At 40.4% G+C, this 26,408-nt stretch overlaps 1 protein-coding gene across 3 annotated transcripts in view; it reads left to right on the top strand.

Moving 5' to 3' along the window:
• The window catches only part of soga1 (suppressor of glucose, autophagy associated 1), a 187,879-nt gene that overhangs the window by 131,906 nt on the left and 29,565 nt on the right, over window positions 1–26,408 (top strand). The window contains exons 10-15 of one of the 3 annotated variants that reach the window (XM_034696865.1): window positions 3,235–3,453; window positions 7,012–7,146; window positions 13,911–14,030; window positions 15,341–15,571; window positions 17,250–17,366; window positions 17,461–17,628. In XM_034696865.1, the coding sequence (XP_034552756.1) occupies window positions 3,235–3,453; window positions 7,012–7,146; window positions 13,911–14,030; window positions 15,341–15,571; window positions 17,250–17,366; window positions 17,461–17,628 (990 nt within the window). The remainder of the gene's footprint in view (window positions 1–3,234; window positions 3,454–7,011; window positions 7,147–13,910; window positions 14,031–15,340; window positions 15,572–17,249; window positions 17,367–17,460; window positions 17,629–26,408) is intronic. The other 2 variants (XM_034696866.1, XM_034696867.1) reach the window with 2 other exon arrangements.

Raw genomic sequence — 26,408 nt, forward strand, 5'->3', positions numbered from 1 at the left:
GCGCTGATGACTCATGACTTGAGTTGGACTCGAGCGCTGATGACTCATGACTTGACTTGGACTCGAGCGCCGATGACTCATGACTTGAGTTGGACTCGAGCGCTGATGACTCATGACTTGACTTGGACTCGAGCACTGATGACTCATGACTTGACTTGGACTCGAGCGCTGATGACTCATGACTTGACTTGGACTCGAGCGCTGATGACTCATGACTTGACTTGGACTCGAGCGCTGATGACTCGTGACTTGACTTGGACTCGAGCACTGATAACTCGTGACTTGACTTGGACTCGAGCGCTGATGACTCGTGACTTGACTTGGACTCGAGCACTGATGACTTGTGACTTGACTTGGACTCGAGCACTGATGACTCGTGACTTGAGTTGGACTCGAGCGCTGATGACTCGTGACTTGACTTGGACTCGAGCAATGATGACTCGTGACTTGACTTGGACTGGAGCGCTGATGACTCATGACTTGAGTTGGACTCAAGCACTGATGACTCGGGACTTGAGTTGGACTCGAGCGCTGATGACTCGTGACTTGACTTGGACTCGAGCACTGATGACTCGTGACTTGACTTGGACTCGAGCGCTGATGACTCGTGACTTGACTTGGACTCGAGCACTGATGACTCATGACTTGACTTGGACTTGAGCACTGATGACTCGTGACTTGACTTGGACTCGAGCACTGATGACTCGTGACTTGGGGTCAGACTTGAGCACTGATGACTCATGACTTGAGTTGGACTCGAGCGCTGATGACTCGTGACTTGACTTGGACTCGAGCACTGATGACTCATGACTTGAGTTGGACTCGAGCCCTGATGACTTGGACTTGGGGTCAGACTCGAGCACTGACTGCAAAAGGACCCGGATGATAGAGAGGAGGACTCGGGCTTATATATTGATACAGACAGTTTTAATGTTCATGCTAGATTTTGTATGTTTCATAAAATGTATTCCATTCAGAGCGAGGGCTGTTCATGAGTGTTCCCCTGCATGCGCGTTCACGTGACGTCTGCCAGGATTAAAAGACACTACCAGCCGTGCATTTTACTTTCAAAGATTTCACAGTAAATGCAGCGAGAGCAGAGAGACATGTTGGAGATTTAAGAGACCCATCAAGGAAAGAGACCAGCTCAAACTTTAACAGACATCTGTACAGGATGAACTCAAAAGTGAGAGAGATGTTACAGTTACTAAAACAGTTCATTACTTTACTGTGTTAGCATGCTAACAATAATATTATTAAACCACAGTTATTAAGTTGATTTGTTAGTTAGAATTCTGATGAATAGTGTTAGGGCTGAGTTTATTGGACACCAGCAGTGATCCCAGTTACACACGTCACACAGCGCTGTGGCTTCATTCATGAATTAATCTACACACACAGAGACCGGATTTCATTAGAATCTCTCTGCAGTGGCAGTCAGACCCTAAATCGAAACTGAAAATCAAACCGGCCACAGCGCTGGGGGAGAGCGGATCGTACAGGATCAGACACATTTTAAATGTCCAGGAAAAACTGCAGATTCTCTGAAGTCTTATTAAACAGGATAGTTTTATCACCAAACAGTCTGTAGCGTCCTCGTGCTCTAACATCTTCTGGTAAAAAAACAACAACATTCATCTCTCCCTGTGTCCGCCCCTCCTATCTTACCTCCCCATCCAGGTGAAAACCATCAAACTATCAAAATGCTTATTGAAATAAAATAATAATAATACACATGACATTGCCCTTAATACAAACAACAACAAATAAATGACATAAAGTAAAATGATTATGAATATATTCAAATAATTTATATTTATGACATCAAATAATGGGAATATCTCCAACACTAATGTTAATTAAATAAATGTGTTTCCTAAACATCCAAAAGGTCCCACAGAGCCAGTCAAGGTCCACACAGCCAGTCCAGGTCCACACAGCCAGTCAAGGTCCACAAAGCCAGTCCAGGTCCACGCAGCCAGTCTAACAGTCAATAGTTTGGATTCAAACGGCTGCCCTCCTTGTAATATATAATATTATCGGTGAGGACTCGACTTGGACTCGGACTCAAGTAATGAGGACTCGACTCGGACTCGGACTTGGATTTTTCTCTGGTGACTTGGACTCGACTCGGACTTGAACCCAGAGGACTCAGGACTTGACTCAGACTTGGATTTGGTGACTCTACTACAACACTGGTTTCCAGTACTTCCTGAGCCAGCCTCAAGTGGATCCTTGTTGAACTGCAGTTTTTAACACTTCCGCATTGGACTCATATTTTTAGACTGTAGGTTGCCTCATGGACATGACGTGTGATCAGTTTGTCTCTGGTGTTGCTCATGTTAGTGAAAGTTAATAACTGTCGTCAGGGGGTTTGGACCAATCAGAATCAAGAAACTTACACAACCAGAAGATCCGTAAGAAAGCTGGGTAATACGTTATTTTAAAGACCTTAAGTTAACATCCATCAGTTGTTCTCTTTGTTTGAGTGACAGTCCTAATCACAAAGATATTTGGTTTACAATTCTGTTTCATGAATGGTCATCAAGAGTTAAACGCTGACTTCAAAAAAGGAAAAGTCTGAGATTTGATTCCAAGTCCTGCTGTCCACTGCTGAAGTGTCCTTAGGCAAGACACTTAACCACAAACTTGCCCCTGGTGCTGAGCCATCAGTGTGTGAATGGGATTTGTCAAAACGGATGGGCCCTAAATAGCAGGCTTTGCCATCAGTGTGTGAATGTGATATGTGAAAGCTTTGAGGGGTCAGAGGACTGGAGGAAGAGCTAGATAAACACCGTCCATTAATCATTGATTCTGCACTTCTGGGTGAAAGAGTCATATCTTTACCCGATCCTTCTTTTATGAAGCTTTACAGGACAGAAAGTTATTGATGGCGACTAGAATAGAGTGCCTGCTGATGATTCAGTATGAGAAGTCTCTCAAGCTGTCTAATGAATAAGTTACCAGTCACTCTCTGACTTCATCCATTTCCATCTAGACCTATAAACACAGTTTAACTACATTTAAAAGGCAACAGAGGAGGATTCTGTTTTCCTTTGAGTAAAAAAGGTCTCAGTGGGAAATGTTCTTTAGATGTTTTCTGCTCTGTCTCTTTTCTCCTGACTGATTGCAGCAGTATCAGCTCCACAACTTGTAATTCATCAAACAAGCTGTTCCCTTCTCAGCCCGCGATGACAGAGTGTGTGATCACGTCTGTTATTTATCGTTCCCCAGATCTCTGAACTGTCTGACCTGGCAGACCGGCCTCTGGTTGGTGCTCTGACCAGCAGGCTCCAGGCCCTTCACGCCCAGCTGCAGTGCTTCGTGGAGCGGGTAGACAGCGTGGGTAAACCCCCTGCAGGAGGGAGGGCTCCTCAGGTGGAGGGAGCACTCTGCACCTCCCTCCCCTGCTCTGGAGACGAGCTGGATGGACTGAACTCTGCTGAGAAGAAGGTAAAAGACAAGAACCACGATTCTCCTTTCCACTCCTCATCACTCTCTCTTACATTTTTATCAGTCTTTTTTTTTTTTTAAAGCTCCTTCTTTTGTTGAATTGTTATTTCATTTCGCCGGTAGTTCTGCTTTCCCTCAGTTCTGATTGTAGTCCACGTCCTTAATATAAGTTTGGCTGAATAACACTCCACACCCCATCTGACCATGCTGCTTCAGTTGATCTTCACCATGGGGAATGGTTTTACACTGCTTGCTCAAATCTGATGTTCCACACACTTCCTACAACAAAAACAATCACGGGATTGAGTGAGGGGATAACTTAATGTTTCATTTTGGCTGAGCAGATGATTATCAGGCTTCATTAGGAATTCTTTCTGAGAGGAAAACAGCTTTTCAACATTGTTGCACAAACTATTCAAAAATGACTTCCAAATCACGGAGAACATCAGCAGAAAGCCCTCCAAATGAGTGTTAATCCACTTCTTATCCTTCAATAATCTTAATGCTTCCTACTCTAATGTTTGTGTTTACTTTCCCCTGTAGTAAGAAATATGAATTTAAAGCTGTAGAAGAAACTTCCTTTTTTCCTACAAGATGAACTCACATTTGAGCTGCCTGTGTAAACCTCCTCACTCTCTGTCATACGCGTCCTCTGCATGCTGTTGAATGTTCTCCTAACCTGGTATTGAGGTGTTGCTAAAGGCCTCAAATGGAGCCGGTTTGCTGCATGGACAGATTAATCAAGGGCGCCATTTATTTATGTATTTATTCACACTGTCATCAGCATACAATCAAACCAATTTAACATACAGTCTGAGTTTACTTATAACGTAAGCAAGATCGCTTTAGTTAGTTTGATTTAAAGCTACATTTACATCCACTGAGTTACACATAAAGTTGGTTTTAATATTTTGTGGAAAAATTATAACAAAGATTCAAAAAGGTGTCAGCAATTTCTCTACTCATTTAGTGCTCTACTGTGAAGGAACAGCCAATGATTTTTAATTAGTCAGTGTTATAAATAGAATAAAATGAAGGAATAATAATCCACGAATCCTGTGCTCTGAAAACAGACATGAAATCATCTTGGTTCTTAAAATCCATCATCTGTATGTAAAGAAAAATTGTGCTGAAATTCATCTGGATTCTAAATAATAATTAAGAGGGTTGGACAAACACTACCAGACAAAAGTTTGGACACACCTTCTCATTCAAAGGTTTGTATTTATTGTAATGATTGTAAACACTGTAGATTAATACTGAAGACATCAAAACTATGAAAGAACATATATGGAATTATTTAATGAACAACAAAGTGTTAAACAAAGCAGAATCTGTTTTATATTTTAGATTCTGTAAAGTAGCCCCCTTTTTCCTTCATGACAGCTTTGCACACTCTTGGTATTCTCTCAGTCTGCTTCATGAAGTGGTCTCCTGGAATGGTTTCTAATGAACATGAGCCTTGTCAAGAGTTCATTTGTAGAATGACTTGCCTTCTTAATGTGTTTGAGATCATCAGTTGTGTTGTTCAGAGGTAGGGTTAGTACACAATGGATAGCCTATAAACCATTGAATGAGAAGGTGTGTCCAAACTTTTGACTGGTAGTGTATATGTATTTTTAAGCAGAAGATGAGACAGTGAACTCGACTCTAAAAAAGGATCCACAGGTCATTCGTCTTGGGTAGAGTGAATTGTCACGGATTTGGGGATTACTGTATTTAAAACAAAAAAATGGTCCACATGAAGTACAGCTATGATCAGGGGAAGATCAGAATCAGCAAGGACTTTGAGTTTATACATAATTAGCTTCCTTTTCTGGTGCACACATGCTGGTGTTCCCCTGGTCCTTGACTGTCAGGAACATCAATCAATCAATCAATCAATCAATCAATCAATCAATCAATCAATCAATCAATCAATCAATCAATCAATCAATCAATCAATCAATCAATCTTTATTTGTATAGCGCCAAATCACAATAAATGTTATCTCAAGATGCTTTTACAAACAGAGCAGGTCTAGACCACTCTATGTCAAATTAGACCCAACACCAAGACAGGATAAGACTCAGTCTGACCCCACCTTAATCCACCGTGAGCATTGCACCTCACAGTATTTAGCTAGTTACAGTGGAGAGGACAAACTTCCTTTAACAGGCAGAAACCTCGAGCAGAACCAGACTCATGTTAGACAGCCATCTGCCTCGACCGAGTTGGGTCTGGAAAGAGGGATAGAGGAGAATAAGAGAGAGAGGGAGCGGTGATAGTGATGAGACGAGTAGTAGAAGCCATTGCTGCTGGAGTCCAGCACGTCCGTACGTTTACGGCAGCTCAGAGCAACCTACGAGACAAGGGAGCTCAGGGACTCCATGTTGACAAAAAAATGTAATTGGATAAATAATTATTAGTCCTGAATTATCTTGAGTTAAGGAAGAAACTGGAAGAAGTCAGTTTGTCAAAATGGACCCAGCAGAATTTATTCTTTTTCTTTATTTTTAAATATTGCACTTTAGTGGACTGCCTTTAAAGCTCCTGTGAGGAGTTTTTAGCTGGTTATGAAACAGACAATTTAATATTGATGCCTATTTATTTATGAGCTAAAAAAGTAAATTACTTCATTTACATTTCCACTGCAAAGACTGACAGTGAGAATCCAGATGAGCTGTAAAACAAGAGAAAGGTATTTATCACAGAGGGAGCGTTTGAGGAGGCTAATTTAAATGTTTAGACTCCATTAGAGGCCAATTCTGAGTCCCAACACCCCTCCGATCTCCCTTTTTCCTTTCTCCCCTTCCTTTTCTGCATCCCTTCCTTTTTTCCCCTCTTCCTCTCTGCACGGGCACCATAATCACCGTTTTCTGCACCTCACTTTCATGTCCCTCTTCCTTTCCTTTTGAACCTCCTTTCTCTTCCTTCTCTGACTCCTCCTTGCTCACCTCACCATATCCCTGCTCTTCCTTGAACCTCACCCCCCCCCCCCTCTGCCTTGCTGTCCCACCTGCACTCGTTCCTCCCTCTTCTCACCCTGACTGTCTTACTCCTTCTCTTGCCCCCTACATTGATCTTTTCTCCCCTCTTTCTCTCCTCTTTCTCCCCTCTTTCTTCCCTCTTTCTTCCCTCTATCTCCTGTTGCGATTTCTCCCCCTGTGTGAACTTTCTTTCCACTCTTCAACGTCCCCCTCCGTCTCCGTTTTCTGACCTCCTCTCTCAGCCGTTCATTCTACCCTCCATCCTCCTTTTCTTTCTTTTCTCCACCCTCTCCCTCTCATCTCTGACAAAGCTCTTTTTCCTCTACATCCTTTTCTTCGTCTTGTGAGAACCATTACGAACTCTTTCTGTTTCGTTTTTCATTATTCTGAATGTTGTCGTACGGATGGACGCCATTTTGGTTGGATTGCTTTATTCTTATTGTTGTTTTCTGTTTGTCCTCTTACTTTCTTTCACCTCCATCATTTGTTTTTTTATTTCACATTTACCCTCCTTCAATCTGTTTTTTTTCTTTTTTTTTCGTTGGTTTGTTTGTTTTTACTTCATTAACTTGCCCATGCATGCATGCAGCAGCCTGATTATAGGGATCAGTCAGAGCTGGAGGTCAAAGGTCAAACTGAAGAGAGCATCCAATCAGACATCAATGAGACGCAGAAGCAGGAAATCAGCCAGCTGGAGCAGGGAGAGGAGGCAGATGTAGCACTGGTGAGTGAGTCTCTCAAAATCACGTCATCATTCACACCATGACAGACACAGACACGGACACCAGAGAGCTGCAGGAGCCTCAAACTCTCAGCCCTCATCCGTCTAACAGCTGGCAGCGTGCAAATGTGTTCAGTGGAACATAACTTGAGCCTGAAGCCATTTTTAATATGAATGTGTCTCTTTATTTCCTGATTCAAGAAGATAAACAAACTCTTAGGTTTCAGCATTCAGCACAAAAAGTCTGTCGCTTCGTCAGCAAGTCCATTTAATATAAGACGATAAAACAGCTTAGGTTTAAATGGGAAAACAATGAAGATCAACTAAAGTCTAAAGTATCAAAAGCATTAGAAATCCCCTGAAGGAAAGGCAGCAGGGTAACAGTCCCCAACTCCAGACGCCTCTACACTACTGCAGGCAGCAGTGGACCTTTAAAGGGGACATATCACGCTTTTTTCATCAATATATATATTGGTCTAAGAGGTCCCCAAAACATGTCTTTAAAGTTTATGCTCAAAAAAAAACTTTGAAATCAGATTTTGGCATGCCTGAAAAACACTCTTCTTCAGTCCTCCTCAGAACACTCTGTTTTCTCTCTGACCACGCCCCCTCAGGAAGTGGATGTGGCCTCGGCTCTCCAGCACGTTGATCTAATGTTTACATGTTGGCTGAATATACACGGCTGCTCAGAGATCGCGTTACTTCAACCCTCTGAATCTGATCCAGAATCTGATCCTGACGGAGAGGCGCCTGCAGCAGGACCTTTCTGAAGGATTGGTCATAGATTTAGTGTTTCTTGTTGTTTTATTTGTCAGTATGTCGACGTGTGTCTTGGTACACAGCTACGAACATGTAGCTATGTGGCTATGCTAACTAGCGCTAGCACTTATCCATGATAAATAAAAATCATCCACTAGATCTTCAAATCTGCAGACGTGGGGAGTAAAACCGACCTCTACCAGAAAGGCAGCAGGACCTTTGTGAAGGATTGGTCACAGATTCTGTGTTTCTTGTTGTTTTGTTTGTCAGTATGTCGACGTGTGTCTTGGTACACAGCTACAGCTACAGCTACAGCTACAGCTACAGCTACAGCTACAGCTACAGCTACAGCTACAGCTACAGCTACAGCTATGAACATATAGCTATGTGGCTATGCTAATTAGCGCTAGCACTTATCCATGACAAATAAAAATCATCCACTATATCTTCAAATCTGCAGACGTGGGGAGTAAAACCGACCTTTGTGTTTATTAAGACAGCCTACAACTAGCATGCCTCCCTCCTAAGCTCCTTGTTAGCACACATTTGTGCAGGTAATGAAAAACAGAGGAGGGATTCAGTATTATTTTATACAGTCTATGGGCTGAACAAGCTCCGAGCTCTGACTCCGTTACAGACCGGATATTGTTGTTACGTAACAAAAACACTGAAGTCTGAAACGGCTGGTTTCACACACATTTACAGAAAGGTGGAGAAATCAGAACAGGGGCAGAAAGGATTTTTTTCATTCTCGGGGGGTTTGTAGACATGCCAGGGAAACATATTTCAGGTAAAGAACCATTAAAAAGTCCATTTTGCATGATATGTCACCTTTAAAAGCCCAAGACCAGGTGAACCTTGCTGTGACACAAAATGTCTTTTACCCCTGTGTATGCTTTTCCCATATACCATGTTTCCATAGATAGATAGATAGATAGATGAGTGGATGGATGGATGGATGGATGGATGGATGGATGGATGGATGGATGGATGGACGGACAGACAGACTTTATTGATCTCCCATTGGGGGAAATGTGTTTGTTCCAGCAGCTTACAACATGGGCCAGGAGAAGAAGACAATACCTACTAAGTTAGATCAAATCAAATCAAATAATAATAATAGTACACTCTGACATCTCTCCCTAAAACATGTTCACTGCATGTGTGTGCATTTGTATGTATATACCAAAAACAACTGTATGTGTAGCATGTCCAAAATAGCATGAGTGAAAAAATTGAATTTCCCCCCTGGGGATTAATAAAGTACCTTTCTTCTTCTTTCTAGTAATAATGATAGGATAAATCTAAAATAGGATCAAATAAAATAAATATAACAGATATATTCATCTATCTTATGAATCCATAGTAAGGTGAGTTATTGCACGGATAAAATAGCAACAGGTTTTTATGAGCACACAGAATGAAAAACACACACAGAGCGATTTAAATATGAGAAGTTTAAATATGACAGGTTCACAGTCAGTTTGTGGGTGTGAATCATAGATAATGTCCTGAGAAGACAGAACACACTGCAAGGTCAAATAAACTAAATGAATTACATGGACATGGTTAAAACTTTGCACTTGTTTAGTCTATATTTTGAAAAATGTCATGATGATTAAGATCAGATGTATCTAGGTTGATATCCTCTAGCAGCTTTCTATTAGCACAGACTGATGTTAGCATGTTAGCATGAATGAGCTCAACCATATTGAAGACGAGGGCTCTGTTCTCAAAATTTTTGATATGTCAGGAACAACACGTTTTCACTCATATAGTAATGATATTTTTCATGTTAACACCCCATAATTATACCCTGAAATCAGACGTCTCATATACAGTATGCTGTGTGACTGGCAAACACTTCTTCCTGAGCATAGATGAAAAGACAGAAAGCCCTGTAAAGGTTTAAAGGCTTTTTCATACACACATAAACACACACACGTAAAGTAGGCGGAGGTCACTGATGTGGTACAGTGGTGGAAACTCGTGGTAGCAACACAGGGCTGTAAATACACAAACAGTGACTTCACCGTCAGATCTGAGACTGGCAAGAGAGACAGACTTTGGTTTGGTTGACCTTTTGTGTGCCTGTCTCGATGGAAACCAGGACTGTGTGTGTCTGCATCTTCATCAGCGCCAGAGAGGGCGGGGTTAAAGGAGGAGAAAGAGCACAAGAGAGTCAGATGATGGCCTATACTCTATGACTGGGTTTGTGTTTTAGATTCATTACGCTGTAATCCCTGAGTAAATGATACTGTGTTACTTCTTTGCGGTGTCTCCTGCCTCAGCACTGGTCTCTAAATATAGTCAATGAGTAAAGACAGGAACCATGACGAGGCTGTTCCATTTCTGTACAGATTAAAGGTGACATATCACGCTCTTTTTCATCAATATATATTGGTCTAAGAGGTCCCAAAAACATGTCTTTAAAGTTTATGCTCAAAAAAACACTTTGATATCAGATTTTGGTCTGCCTGAAAAACCCTCAGTCCTCCTCAGAACAGTCTGTTTTCTCTCTGACCACGCCCCCTCAGGAAGTGGATGTGGCCTCGTCTGTCCAGCACGTTGATCTAATGTTTACATGTTGGCTGAATATACACGGCTGCTCAGAGATCACGTTACTTCAACCCTCTGAATCTGATCCAGAATCTGATCCTGAAGGAGAGGCGCCTGCAGCAGGACCTTTCTGAACCATTGGTCACAGATTTAGTGTTTCTTGTCGTTTTATTTGTCAGTATGTCGACGTGTGTCTTGGTACACAGCTACAAACATGTAGCTATGTGGCTATGCTAACTAGCGCTAGCACTTAGCCATGATAAATAAAAATCATCCACTAGATCTTCAAATCTGCAGACGTGGGGAGTAAAACCGACCTCTGCCAGAAAGGCAGCAGGACCTTTCTGAAGGATTGGTCACAGATTTAGTGTTTCTTGTTGTTTTATTTGTCAGTATGTAGACGTGTGTCTTGGTACACAGCTACAGCTACAGGTATGAACATGTAGCTATGTGGCTATGCTAATTAGCGCTAGCACTTATCCATGACAAATAAAAATCATCCACTAGATCTTCAAATCTGCAGACGTGGGGAGTAAAACCGACCTCTACCAGAAAGGCAGCAGGACCTTTCTGAAGGATTGGTCACAGATTTAGTGTTTCTTGTTGTTTTATTTATCAGTATGTCGACGTGTGTCTTGGTACACAGCTACAGCTACGACATGTAGCTATGTAGCTATGCTAACTAGCGCTAGCACTTATCCATGATAAATAAAAATCATCCACTAGATCTTCAAATCTGCAGACGTGGGGAGTAAAACCGACCTCTACCAGAAAGGCAGCAGGACCTTTCTGAAGGATTGGTCACAGATTTAGTGTTTCTTGTTGTTTTATTTATCAGTATGTCGACGTGTGTCTTGGTACACAGCTACAGCTACGACATGTAGCTATGTAGCTATGCTAACTAGCGCTAGCACTTATCCATGATAAATAAAAATCATCCACTAGATCTTCAAATCTGCAGACGTGGGGAGTAAAACCGACCTTTGTGTTTATTAAGACAGCCTACAACTAGCATGCCTCCCTCCTAAGCTCCTTGTTAGCACACATTTGTGCAGGTAATGAAAAACGGAGGAGGGATTCAGTATTATTTTATACAGTCTATGGGCTGAACAAGCTCTGAGCTCTGACTCCGTGACAGACCGGATATTGTTGTTACGTAACAAAAACATGGAAACGGATGGTTTCAGCACACATTTACAGAAAGGTGGAGAAATCAGAACAGGGGCATGTAAATGATCATCCACATAGTTTAAATCAAGATGTAAATGATCATCTACATAGTTTAAATCAAGATGTAAATGATCATCCACACAGTTTAAATCAAGATGTAAAACATCATCTACGTAGTTTCGAGGTGCTCAAAGGCATTTTTCATCTTTATACTTTGACTAAAGCAGCGATCTATTCAGCTCAGCTTCCAGCCTCTATTGTTTTTCAGGATAATCAGATTCTAAATCCAGCCCAGTGTTTAGATGCTGTGAGACTTTTGGAGAAATAAGCACACATATTTATTTTTGCAGGCAGTAAGGTGAGAACAGAGGTGCCGCTCTCATGTCTGTTTGTTAAATGTAAACAAGAGCCAGGAGTTGACGATCGTATCGAGCAAAAAGACTTGAAGCAGAGAGAAACAGTGAGCTCTGCTCCGTCCAGAATCCATAAACACATCTGCCAGCACCTTCAGTGTTGAGGTTTTATGGGGCATTAAGTAAGGAGCAGTCAGGGGAAAGAGAACTAGAAGAGGACCTTTTATTTTTTTATGATCTGGAACCTCCAGAAAAATGTTAACATTTGAGCGTAGTTGAAATACAACTTCCTGATTAAAGTTGAAACATTGAAAAAAAAGGCAAAATACAATTTTGAGAAGAAAAGCTGACATATACTTTGAATGTGTCCAGCAGGTAAGCCGGGCTCAGTTTATTAGTCTAAGGCAGTTGTTCCCAAAGTGTGGGTTGGGACCCCATGGGGGGGGTCGCATAGTGACATCACTCAGTTTAACTGTCTTCGTCTCCTGCCTCTTTGTTTATCCTTTTTGTTTGTGGTGGCTTCACGTTGGGAATGTGTCGCCACATCTTCCTCCAAACGCTCTTCTTGCTGTGCTTCTTCAAGCAAAGGGAATGAATAGAACTCCAGTAGCTGACGTCACGCCGTTCCCAATGTACCAAATCACAACACAAGTACTGACAGTCTGCAGAAATGGGCGAAAGTATGAAAACAAAACCTCACATGCAATACAACATTTTCCATCGGCCACTGGCGGGTGTGTGTTTTTGTTTTACACGGCAAGCTAATTTTTTTACACGCCATTGGCGCTTGGCCGTTGCTCATTTGACGCCCTGGTCTAAGGTATTCAGAACAGCCGTGGTGTGATGCCTTCCACTGTATTCCACCACTCTATCCTGGAGCAAAAACACAGATGAGAGGTGTTATCACTTCACATATCCGCTCTCAGGTTGCTAATGTCCTTTATTTGTTTAGACTCAGCACCTGACATGTTCAGCGTTCCTGGCGTGGTTATGAAACAGAGGTCTGAGTAGTTTTTCTGGGAGACCCTGGAGGCTCTGAGGAGCGAGGTCGTGTTCCGGGTGCAGGGTGGGGCGGAGGCCGAGCCCAGTGGAGAGTGAAAGAGGACATTAGTGGTACAGCAGCGGGTCGATGGCTCGCACTCACTCAGCGGCTAAATGAGGCGTGAGAGAGCGCATGAGAGGAGGTCTGTGTGTGCGGTCGTACTGTATCCTGCAGCAGCTGAGGTGTGATTTAAAGGGTGTTCCAGCACAAAACTGCATCGTCATGTTCTTTCTGGAAGTGTCTCTCTTTTTTCCATTTCCATGTTACGCTCTCTTCCCTCCCTCCTTTCCTTACGCTCTCTCTCCAGAGTCCTGTGGGTGTCAACTGTGTCTTACTTTATCAAATTGACAGTGCAATGATTCTGCTTTGTTCTCTTTGAGGTTTGCTTGTTCATGTCACACTCCATGGCATGTAGAATACATAATATAAAGGCATTCACCTACTGCAAACAGAGGGAGGAACAGAGCGTGCAAAAATGCAAGGTCAAGGAAATGTGGCCTCACAGTGAAATAAACAGAGTATGGTTTACAGGGGCAACGACTTGAGGTGACTTGCAAGATATGCACAAAGTTTTCTAAGTTGAGATAAATGGTTAACAATTCCAACATTGTTTTAATATTTGTTCATCTGTGCAAAAACGCAATTAATCATTCTTTGTCTGGGTCTTAAAAAGTCTATAATTTGATTTTAAAAAGCACGCACCAACCCAGATCTCCTTCGTTGCTTCCTTGTTGTTTCAGCTTTCATTTCTTTTCCATCTCTGCCTACTTCTCTCCTTGTTTCCTTCCTACTTCTTCTTTCTCACATTTCGCTCTTCTTTTACTCTCCGCTCTCCGATTATTCACCCACTCATACTCAATTCTGTCTCCTCTTCTCTCCACCAGCCCGCCGATGACCTCCTGGCGGCTCAGCTGTCGGAGGAAGAGGAGTTCAGTCGGAGACCTCAGGAGGAGCTGGAGGAGGAGAGGCAGGCTCAGAGAGACACTGCTCTCATGCTAACACAGGTCAGTTTGCAGAGTTACTGTTAAGAAAACACATCTAAGACACTCCACTTGAACAAAACCGCCAACTTCACACAGACACACTGGGTTGGTCCAGACATTGGTTGAGAATACTTCTAGAAGCTCATGACTGATAGAGCCTTGTAGCACAGAGGAAGCAGGCCTTCAGGAGCCGGAGCTGGAGCTGAAGAGCAGCTGCTGATTGGCACTAATGAGAGACACCTGGGCCTAATCAGTGTAGAGACCTGCACACAACCCTCCACCAGATACTGCAGCACTGAAACTTAACACAGGACTTCCACCAGATCTGTCTCCGGTCCGTCTCTGATCCGTCACGGCACTGGATCTGATAGGTTTCTATTCTAGTCAATGTGTTAACTTCCTCTGGATCTGCTCAGTTGTGTTCCAGCTGCGTCTCTGATCCAGCAGGTCAGAGCCCTCTGGATCAGATACACAAGACTTCTACTTTTGCCAGATGCACGACGCATCAATCTCAACAGAGCAGATGGAGCGGGACAGGAAGTCAGGTTTCACCAAAACAAAATGAAAACATCCGGTTAATTTTCAGAATAAAACACTCTGTGTTATCACCAGATCGTATTTCACTTAACTACAACAACAAACCAAAGTCATGATGAGCGGAGCCAGGCCTGGAGTCAACAGGTCAGAGGTTTTCAGAGGACCAGAAAGACAACATGGATGAGGAGAGGAGGAGGAGGAGAATCCTTGATTCAGTGATTACTGCAGGAAAACCTCGGTCACATGACTCCGGCTGTCCCGGAGGTCCTGCTCAGTGCTGCGTTCTGAAAACACAACCGGTGGGTGTTGACAGACGAGAGAGCTGGGAGCAGGACTGCAGCGGATCAGGGACAGACCGGACACGGACCTGGTGGAATTTGACAGTTAGACACAAACACTTCCCTCGAAAACCCTGAAACCACCCCAAACAAAACACAAACTCAGAACACACTCCAAGATGATAATGAAAACAAAAGAATGACTACAAGAGTCTATAACATGACAGACGGCCTGCAAACCAAGCTAATCTTACAAACCAGAGCAAAGACATGCTGAAGTCTTTGAAGCTAAGAGTTTGGATGTATCCATCATCTGCTGTACTTGACAATATTCCTATTTTTGGTCTCAAAGAACACACCGTGACCTATTTTCTGAATTTCTTGCATTGTGAACACATAAAACCTTCAGCACAGGTTTTGTTTGAGGACACTTAGAAATGATCCTGTTTGACTCATCACAAGCAAACAAAAATAGTTTTAGCCTTAGATTCACCCTGATTTCTCTCTCTCTGTCAGCTCCAGGAGGATCACCAGAAGGCTCTGCTCCGCAGGGACTTCCAGCTGCAGAGTTTGGGCCTCCAGGCTCGCCTTCATCAAAAGCTGTGGAGCCAGGAGAGGACTCTGCTGGTCCAGGAGTCTCAGCACCTCAAACAGGCCTTGTTACTGCTCAGCCTCAAGCTGCGCTGCTTCCTCAAACAGTGGAGGCTGGGCTGTAAGAAAGATGCAGAGTGGAAAGATATTCTGGAGGTATGAGTGTGGAAAGGAAAAGAGTGAACTCAGTATCCATCTTTTTATTTAAGTCATGATTTAAATTAATATCTGCCTTCATTGCTGGAAATGCTGAAATGATATAATCTCAAATTCAACATCACAGGCAAAATGAGATTAATTTTATACCTTCAAATTATATTATTATTTTATTGAATTAAAACAAATAAATATTATGTTATCTATAGATAGATACATTATATTATATATAGATAAATATATTATATTATATATAGATAAATGTATTATATTATATATAGATAAATATATTATATTATATATAGATAAATGTATTATATTATATATAGGTCAATATATTATATTATATTATATATAGATACATGTATATTATATATAGATACATATATATTATATATAGATAAATATATTATATATAGATAAATGTATTATATTATATATAGATAAATGTATTATATTATATATAGATAAATATATTATATTATATATAGATAAATGTATTATATTATATATAGATAAATATATTATATATAGATAAATATATTATATTATATATAGATAAATATATTATATTATATATAGATAAATGTATTATATTATATATAGATAAATATATTATATATAGATAAATATATTATATTATATATAGATAAATGTATTATATTATATAGATAAATATATTATAAATAGATAAATATATTATATTATATATAGATAAATATATTATAGTATATATTGATAAATATATTATAATATATATAGATAAATATATTATATTATATATAGATAAATGTATTATATTATATATAGATAAATATATTATATTATATATAGATAAATATATTACATTATATATAGATAAATATATTATATTATATATAGATAAATATATTATATTATCTATAGATAGATACATTATATTATATATATAGAAATATATTATATATAGATAAATATATTATATTATCTATAGATAAATGTATTATATTATATATAGATAAATATATTATATTATATATAGATAAATATATTATATTATATATAGATAAATAAATATATTATATTATCTATAGATAGATAAATGTATATTATATATAGATAAATGTATATTATATATAGATAAATGTATTATATTATATATAGATAAATGTATATTATATATAGATAAATGTATTATATTATATATAGATAAAAATATTATATTATATATAAATAAATATATTATATAATATATAGATAAATGTATTATATTATATATAGATAAATAAATTATATCATATATAGATATATGTATCACATTATATGTAGATAAATGTATTTTGTTATCTATAGATAAATGTATTATATTATATATAGATAAATATATTATATCATATATAAATATATGTATTATATTTTATGTAGATACATGTATTTTGTTATCTTTAGATAAATGTATTATATTATATATAGATAAATAAATTATATCATATATAGATATATGTATCACATTATATGTAGATAAATGTATTTTGTTATCTATAGATAAATGTATTATATTATATATAGATAAATATATTATATCATATATAAATATATGTATTATATTATATGTAGATAAATGTATTTTGTTATCTATAGATAAATGTATTGAATTATCTATAGATAAGTGATTGACAGGTGACTCTGCTTCTTCCAGATGAACAGCCTGAAGGACCTCTACCTGCTGCTAGAGGAGGACAACTTGACAAGCCCCGCCCACCAGACTGACAGGAGAGCTTCTGCAGACGCACAACCACTCAGCCCAACTATCAAGGTCGGTAGTGACACACACTGATGAACAAACACACACACACACACAAAGGTGCACTACAGACACACTTATGTGTTCATTGCTTGTGTTTATGTAGTCCAGCGCAGTGAGCAGCACCTTGGCGGACCTCAGGGTGTCGCTGCAGGATCTGAGCGGAGAGCTGCGACAGGAGAGACAAGGCTCTCAGGAACTCACGCAGCAGTTTGCAAAGGCCAAGGCATCGTGGGAGGTGGAGAGGACTGAGCTGAAGAGCCTCGTCACACAGGTGAGTTGTGTTACCGTGAACTCTCAGAGACAAGAGATGAGTCAGGTGTGAGTACTGGGCTCATTTCCCAGGAAAGATGTCTGTTTGTGTCTCTGGGAAAAGATGATGTTAAATATTCCATTGTAGTACAGAATCAGGATTTGGCTGTGTGTTACTCTGATGACAGCAGTTTGGTTGTGTCTTCATTTTTGCCAAGAAACAGCCTCTATTTGCATTTTCAACAGCAAAGTTTCAACATAAGTGACATTGACTTTAAAAAAAAAACCAGGATGACCAAGCTACAACTTCTGGTCCTAAATATGAAGCCATAAGTGTTATAAACTGCAGTTCATCGAGCGTCCACTAGAGGCTGGCTGCAGAAACACCATGTCACAAAGCTCATATCATCTCAAACTGGTTTCTTGAACACGACAATGAGTTCACTGTACTCCAATGGCCTCCACAGTCCCCAGATCTCAATCCAATAGAGCTCCTTTGGGATGTGGTGGATCGGGAGATAAGCATTATTGATGTCCACCCGACGAATCTGCAGCAACTGTGTGATGCTGTCATGTCAATAAGGATCAACAGCTCTGATAGATGTTTCCAACACCTTGTTGAAAGTATGCCACGAAGATTTGAGGCAGTTCTAAAGGCAAAAGGAGGTCCAACCTTTTACTAGCAAGGTGAACCTAATAAAGTGGCCGCTGAGTGTATATTAATTGCAGAGTTTTACCATTGGAATGAGACGATGACCCTGATGCAGAAATGTCCCAAATTCTCCTCAGATCCCATATTCTGCAGGCGCTGTGCTGATCATCAGTCAAAGAGGCTGATGACGTTTCCTTTGGTTGCATTTTCCAGCATGAGGAGACATAAATTCACTGCGAGTTAAAAGCCTTTGGACACTGAGAAAGTTGGGCAAGGCTAAATGAGTTCAGGACAAGAGGAGAAATGAGCGCTGTGGGAGGATTAGGCAGTAAATCAGTGCAGGAGGACATTGTCTATCGACTACAGAGGAGTTATGACCACCAGCTCTGACAAATACAAACAAAGGAGCTGCTTACATCTTTGGCTTTAGACTTTAAGCTCGTTTGAGCTCCTTCACAGAGGTGGCAACAGAAATATAGATCAGAAAAGGTGACTGTGTTTCTGATCTGAGGGGGCGATGGGCTTTTTGAAAATGTCTTCTTTAAACTGAATAAATCTGTAAGTGGTCTGTTAGCCTCACATCCCCGTGTGTCCGTCTGTCTGGTTTCTAAAGACTCTAGTAATCATTTTCATCTCCTCTCCTCCTCCTTTGTTTTGTGTCTGTCTCATAACAGCAGCACAGGCAGTAATTGTCAGAGCGTTAATTAAGAGCCTCTGAGATAGAGCACAGGCTGTGTGTGTTGCCGTCCTGTAATTGAGACAGAGAGAGAGTGATAAAAGAAAGAGAGAGAATCAAGGAAAGGCCCGTTAAAGGTTGGCAATTAGAAAGAGCTTTAAATGTGTTCCTACAGCTGGTACCTGAGTTTAATGAGATCACCTTTCTATTGGGGAACTGTAAATGTCCATCAGAAGGTGTTTCTCCAAACACTTTCAAATCAGTGCTTCATACTCAACCCTGGCAGGTAGACTCACATTTAAATATAACACTGATGAAGTGTTAACTTACTGTAGTGTTTGTGACAGGTCTAACTTCATGTTTACTTTAGATTAGTTTGGGGATTGTAATGCTTTTATTTAGAGGAAAGGACACTAGGAACAGAGCTAAGGACATGTCATGAGATAAAGGCAGAAAAGGAGAATCAAACTCTCTCTCTTAATTATAATAACAATAATAATAATAATAATAATTTTATTTATAGAGCACTCAAAAACCAAGTTACAAAGTGCTTTACATGGGCAGCAAAATAAAACAGGTAGTTCATAAAAACACACTAGTCAAGATAAAGAAATAAAACATTTTAAAAGACAAATAATTCCCCTAAAAGAACTCTAAAGGAATACAATTATTTTAAATTATATTTCTTAAGACGGTGAAAATAAAATAAAACTGAATAAAAAATTAAAAATAAACTTATATAATTAAACAAAATAAAACAAAATAAAACTTAATAAAGATAAAATCCAGAGAGGCTCTATGATAAAAGTATGTTTTCAGAAGGGATTTAATAGAGCTCACTGACTCAGCAGACCTGATCTTGGGCATATGGTTCCTCACTGCGAACGCCCTGTCCCCTTTTCATCTCCCTCTATCCCTCTCTCCAACACGGTCTCAGCAGATGTGTGTCTAACATGAGTCTGGTCCTGCTGGAGGTTTCTGCCTGTTAAAGGAAGTTTGTCCTTGCCACTGTAACTTGCTAAATGCTGCAAAGTGCTCTGCTCATGGTGGATTAAGATGAGATCAGACTGAGTCCTGTCTGTAAGATGGGACTGGATCTGATCCTGTCTTGACGTTGGGTCTTTGTTAATAATAGAACATAGAGTACGGTCTAGACCTGCTCTGTTTGGAAAGAGTCTGAGGAGAACGTTTGTTGGGATTTGGTGCTTATGAATAAAGATTGATTGAAACTCAGGCCTCCCACTTCTATACTATAGGTCTGTGCATGGGGTGCATGATTTAACCACTGAGTCAAACAGGCGCCGCTATTTTTGACATCTTTTAGTAACCAGTATGAAAACAGGCTGATGAGTCACAAAAACAAGTGTTTAGTTTACCAAAGTGTTGTTGTGTTTGTAGAAGTAGCTTGAAATTTTAGATACAAGCCATTACATTTCAAATATTTGGTCAAAACATTTCAATATTAACATCTTTATAATAAACCACACATTTAAATAAAATATTCATAAGGCTCTCACAGAAGGCTTTAAACTCATGCAGTTAAAGATTGATTTAAAGACACAGCAATCCAAAACAGAACATAACATCAGGATTTAGATGAAGTTACTCAGTCACAGGTCGAGAGCAGCCTTAAAGGAGACAGGTCAAACTATATCAATCAATCAATCAATCAATCAATCAATCAATCAATCAATTAATCAATCAGACTTTATTTATAAAGCGCTTTTCATACAATGACATTGTAACACAAAGTGCAGTACATAAAAAACAACTTAAAATAGAATACATTTAAAAAAAAAGATATATATATGTGTGTATATATATGTAAATAAAAAGACCCCCCATTCTAATCCTAACCCCAGCCCCAGCCCCAAACCCACCCCACAATCCTAAGGTTAAGAACACAATATATGCAACAATAATAATAATAACAATAAAAATAAAATAAATAAATCAATAAAAAATAAAAAGAAGTTTCTGAACGAACTGAGGAAACACTCTCATGATATCTTAATGAGGAAACACTGGAGGTAAAATAAGATTTTAAAACTCAACACAGGAAATGAAACTCACCAAAATAAAATACATTTATAGGATAATAAAACACGAAAATATTAAAGCATTAAAAGAAAATTAGATGTTAAACTTAAAATAAATAAAGAAGTAAAATAAAATAAATAAATACATAAATAAACTAAAAAGTGACAAAAATTTGAACTAGATAATAAATAAATTAATTAACTAAGGTGAAATAAAACTGTCATGAGAATAAAACTCAGTTAAAAGTGAGACTAAAAAGGTTGGTCTTGAGTCTGCTGTTAAAAATGTTTAAGTTTATGTTAACACTCAACTCTATACTAAAACAATGAGACATTTTGGGACATTGAATAATTCTTCTTGATGCTTAAACAAGTAAAAGACATTAACACATTCACCGGTGGTCACATCTTACAGTTAGGTTATGTAATGCAATTGATTTCTTAACTATAATCCAACTTAACTCCTGATTCTGATTCTTTGTCTCAATGCTAAATTCCAGGTCCTTTGTGAAGTCCTAAATGTCCTCACTATGTGGGCCTGAAACACATGAATACTCCCACACTCTCAGCCCTGTCATTACTCATTGTCATCATCAGAGAGATTCTGCCCTCATGCTGTGGTTCGAGACCGTTTGTCTTCTGATTGGTTTGGCAGCTCCATCGGTAGCCAATAGGAGAGGAGAGCTGTGTGTCAAAGAGATAACAAATCCTGTTCCCACTTAATGAGATGGAGCTGCAGGTTTTCTGACCAGATAACCCGTATTTGGTCAAACCTTTGAAGTGCAATGAAAGCCTGACTCACCTGAATGTGATTTATTCACAAGGAGCAGATTCATCATAGTTCCAGGTTGTGTCAGGAAACTGAAAGTGACTTGTTTTCATCACCTTCCTGCCATCAGTTGCTCTTTTCTATCTGTAAAAGTGAGTGCAGTGTGAGTTACTCTGGCCTAGATTCCACAGCTGGAACCTCTCTCCTCTGCCAACAAAACACACTGTAAAGTATGCCATTAATCTGCCCTGGTGGTGTGTGAGAGAGCGAGTGTGTGTAGACATCAACCAGCCAACCAAATCATATCTGTGCCAACGAGTCCTGGCAGGGTGCAGCGGCTCATCCAGCTGTTTCTTTGTGGAACAAGTCAACTCAATTTCAAACTCTGTCCTGCCCGTCACATCGCCTGACAGGAAATTATCTTCTGCATTCACCCTGGTAAACAAATAACGCCAGCGAAGTGGAGATGATATCCAGATCTCTAAAAGCACGCAGCACAACACATCCTCCTCCTTTCTTTTCGTGCTCAGTCATCCGTCCTGATTGGAGGAGTCGTTACAAACACCTGCTGTCTGTCTCCGTGATGACGGAGGGAGCAGCTGGAGGCTCTAATTGATCACTCATCACATGTGTTGTATCCATTCCCAATCAAGAACATTGGGGAGATATCTCTATGTCTCAAATGAAGATAGTACCCAGTTTTCCAAATTGTAAATGATTAAAGGTGACATATCACGCTTTTTTCATCAATATATATTGGTCTAAGAGGTCCCCAAAACATGTCTTTAAAGTTTATGCTCAAAAAAACACTTTGAAATCAGATTTTGGTCTGCCTGAAAAGTCCTCTTCTTCATTCCTCATCAGAACACTCTGTTTTCTCTCTGACCACGCCCCCTCAGGAAGTGGATGTGCCTCGGCTCTCCAGCACGTTGATCTAATGTTTACATGTTGGCTGAATATACACGGCTGCTCAGAGATCACGTTACTTCAACCCTCTGAATCTGATCCTGATGGAGAGGTGCCTGCAGCAGGACCTTTCTGAACCATTGGTCACAGATTTAGTGTTTCTTGTTGTTTTATTTGTCAGTATGTAGACGTGTGTCTTGGTACACAGCTACGAACATGTAGCTATGTGGCTATGCCAACTAGCGCTAGCACTTATCCATGATAAATAAAAATCATCCACTAGATCTTCAAATCTGCAGACGTGGGGAGTAAAACCGACCTCTGCCAGAAAGGCAGCAGGACCTTTTATGAAGGATTGGTCACAGATTCTGTGTTTCTTGTTGTTTTATTTGTCAGTATGTCGACGTGTGTCTTGGTACACAGCTACAGCTACAGCTACAGCTATGAACATGTAGCTATTTAGCTATGCTAACTAGCACTAGCACTTATCCATGACAAATAAAAATCATCCACTAGATCTTCAAATCTGCAGACGTGGGGAGTAAAACCGACCTTTGTCTTTATTAAGACAGCCTACAACTAGCATGCCTCCCTCCTAATCTCCTTGTGAGCACACATTTGTGCAGGTAATGAAAAACAGAGGAGGGATTCAGTATTATTTTATACAGTCTATGGGCTGAACAAGCTCCGAGCTCTGACTCCGTGACAGACCGGATATTGTTGTGACGTAACAAAAACACTGAAGTCTGAAACGGCTGGTTTCACACACATTTACAGAAAGGTGGAGAAATCAGAACAGGGGCAGAATGGATTTTTTTCATTCTCGGGGGGTTTGTAGACATGCCAGGGACACATATTTCAGGTAGAGAACCATTAAAAAGTCAATTTTGCATGATATGTCACCTTTAATTCCTTTGTTCTAATCTTAATTTTCAGAGGTCAGTCTTGAGGCGTTTTTTTGATCGGAGGAACTTTACCCCGGAACTACTTTCGACCGGTGGACCCAGGGGCTAGATTTATTGCAGGGGTAGATAATCTCCCCCCTAAAAAGCCCCTGCTAGGGGGGTAGTACTTTTCAAAGGTCCCGGGACTTTCTTGGGTCAGGGCCTGCAATGCTGACCGTGTCTGATTGGTAGATAAACCGCAGTGACATAGGCTGACTGCTCAGGGTTTACAGAGATTAGAGATTGAGTTTATTTTGAAGTGGAAGCTGTTTTTTGGTACATCGTCATGTTGTTCCCTCATGTTTAACACGTCGCTTGTAGTTACTCTCAGATATCTGTCACTTAGGACTAGGGATGCTCCAATCAGGTTTTATGCTGCTGATTCCTATACTGATCAGCCATGAGTGCCGATCACTGCCGATCACTGATACTGATCACATGGACTTTCTGTACATTTTTCTATTTAGTTATGGTGAGTGCTACATCATCTGGGAAAAAAAGGAACCATAAAATCACCTTAATTAGAAAAAAACATATTTTTACTGACTTCTTCAAGAGAAAAAATACAAAAACCTTGCAGGCACAATGCAGCAACTATTCTATCAAAAGGACAACTGAGAGACACTTAAATGTATCTGCTATCAGTAACCCAATCTTTAACAGATTGAAAACATTAAAGCTGGGGTTGGTAGTCAGATTTAGATCCACTTTTTGTTATACTGGTTAAAATGATCTTTATGTCCTGATGGTAATCAATACATAATGTGCTCTTAAAAAAGAGCGAAGAAAAGCTGCTATCTACAGCCGGAGTAAACCTGGGAAAACACCAACCAATCACCGTTTTTTGGGACCCAAAATTTTAAACCATTCAAATCCCGTCCTGCCGTTCTGCACGCCTCCTGCGCGTACATTTCCCCGGCATGCACTCCGAGTCTCCGTCTCCTGCCTCTGCTTCCCCTGACTCTACTGACTGCCCCTCTCGCTCCACCTCGGGCCTGTCCCCTCTGACCCGATGAGGTGCTTTGCTCAGGACTGTAGTCCAGATCAGGGTACAGTTTTATATATGTGTTATAACTTTTCTCCTGATATCGTGTCACCAGTACAACTGGATAATGCTAGAATGACAGTTGTGAGTGCTAACAGCAGCCATGTTTGTTTGTGTTTTTAACTTTCACTATGATAATGTTTTGGTGAGGACCGGTTTTGAATCAGTCACCATCATATGGTCGCAAGTCAGCGGCGCTCGTGCATGTGAGCGGGGGGGAGGGGCGTCGTTTTGGAGGAGCTCTGAGGGAGGAGGGGAGGGGTTAGACGGAGTCCTGAGGAAATGCTACATTCAAATTCATGCTAGTTTTCCGAGACTGCCAACCCCAGCTGTAAGGCTCTCAACAGGCTAAATAGTGCAGAAAGTCCAATAAATAAAAGACAATATATCTCAAGTTTGTCTTTCTGAATATGCCACGTTTGAAACTCGTGAAACTTACAGAGAATGGGATTCCTTCTTTAGGGAGACGTTTGATGTGAGAGTACACTGTCTGGTGGAGCTCTGACAGCGCTACGTCTGTGAATTATTTACGTCCCGGTGGCACGTAGCGGGGCTCAAAGTGAGAGAGCAGTCGGCAGAACCCGGTGTCTTCCACCTCTGAGAAAGGCTCATCTAGCCCGATGAATTCAATTATTTTTGGGGTTATTTGCTTAGCCTTCTGACTGTCACGCTCATACAGACGAGTGTTGCCACCGTGGGCTGTGTTAGCTGCCGTCTGACTGATGCTGCTCCGGCTGTCTTCTTTTCATTCACTGCCGAGAGTCTCAAAAACTCACCATACTCCACCAAGTGTTTGTTCTTTAAATGTCTTATTAAATTGGTAGTGTTGAAGCTTTTTTAACGTGCTTCCCCTGCGAGGTATTTTTTCGTCGCATGTGTTGCAGGATGCAAACTTTACATCACTTTCACAGACTGTGTAAAAGTTCCACACGGCAGACATGTTTGTTGTGGTTTGCCGCTGTGCGCCTGCGCAGTGTGAAGGAAAGGGGGAGGGGGCACACTACACACAGGTCCTCTTCAGGCTGCAAAGTATGAGCTACAGGTGATCGTTTTTTGTGATCGGCAATGAGAGGCATTGATCGGCATACACCGATCACATACTTTGTCACAGAAATCGTCCGATAATGATCGGTGGCCGGTCGATCGGAGCATCCCTACTTAGGACCAAGCGTGCCGGATACGGCCCTGGTGGTGAGGCTTTCAGCAGTGTGACTGCCCCCTGGTGGCTGGCTGCAGTATAGGTCAAAAAATCTGTCTCCCCCATTCATTTGAATGGGGCTGCAGTCAAACTTTAAAAAATAAATACACGTCGTACGAATGTTTCTCCCATCCGTATGCTGTGGTGATATGTAGTTATTATTTGACTGTTTTGTGTTCAAGGCCTCTTTTTTCTGAAAAGTTTATTTTTCGTTAGTTATTAGAGTTTAAAAAACGGGGTTTTACTTCCGGGTTTCCTTTGATTCACAGCCGCCGTAGAACGAAACTTCAAAGGACACACAGCGTCTTGTGTGTCACGCTGTAGGGCGGAGCTTATTACAAAGGCTTCACAGGCTCTGGCTGCACAATGGCTGCGCCCAGGAGAGGGATTTTTTGGCTTCAGAACCGTACAACGGGAAGAGGCGGAGCAACACTGTCCATTTTTATTTACAGTCTATGCTTAGGACACAATTCAGAAAATGATGATGTAACTTAGTAAATGTCTCTGCTGCTGATTGGTGTCTTAAGCTGCCTAACAAAGAGTCCGTTTTTTAAAGTCATTACCTTTCTATAG

This window comes from Notolabrus celidotus, chromosome 11, assembly GCF_009762535.1.
Source record: "Notolabrus celidotus isolate fNotCel1 chromosome 11, fNotCel1.pri, whole genome shotgun sequence".
Taxonomy (NCBI): Eukaryota; Metazoa; Chordata; class Actinopteri; order Labriformes; family Labridae; genus Notolabrus; species Notolabrus celidotus.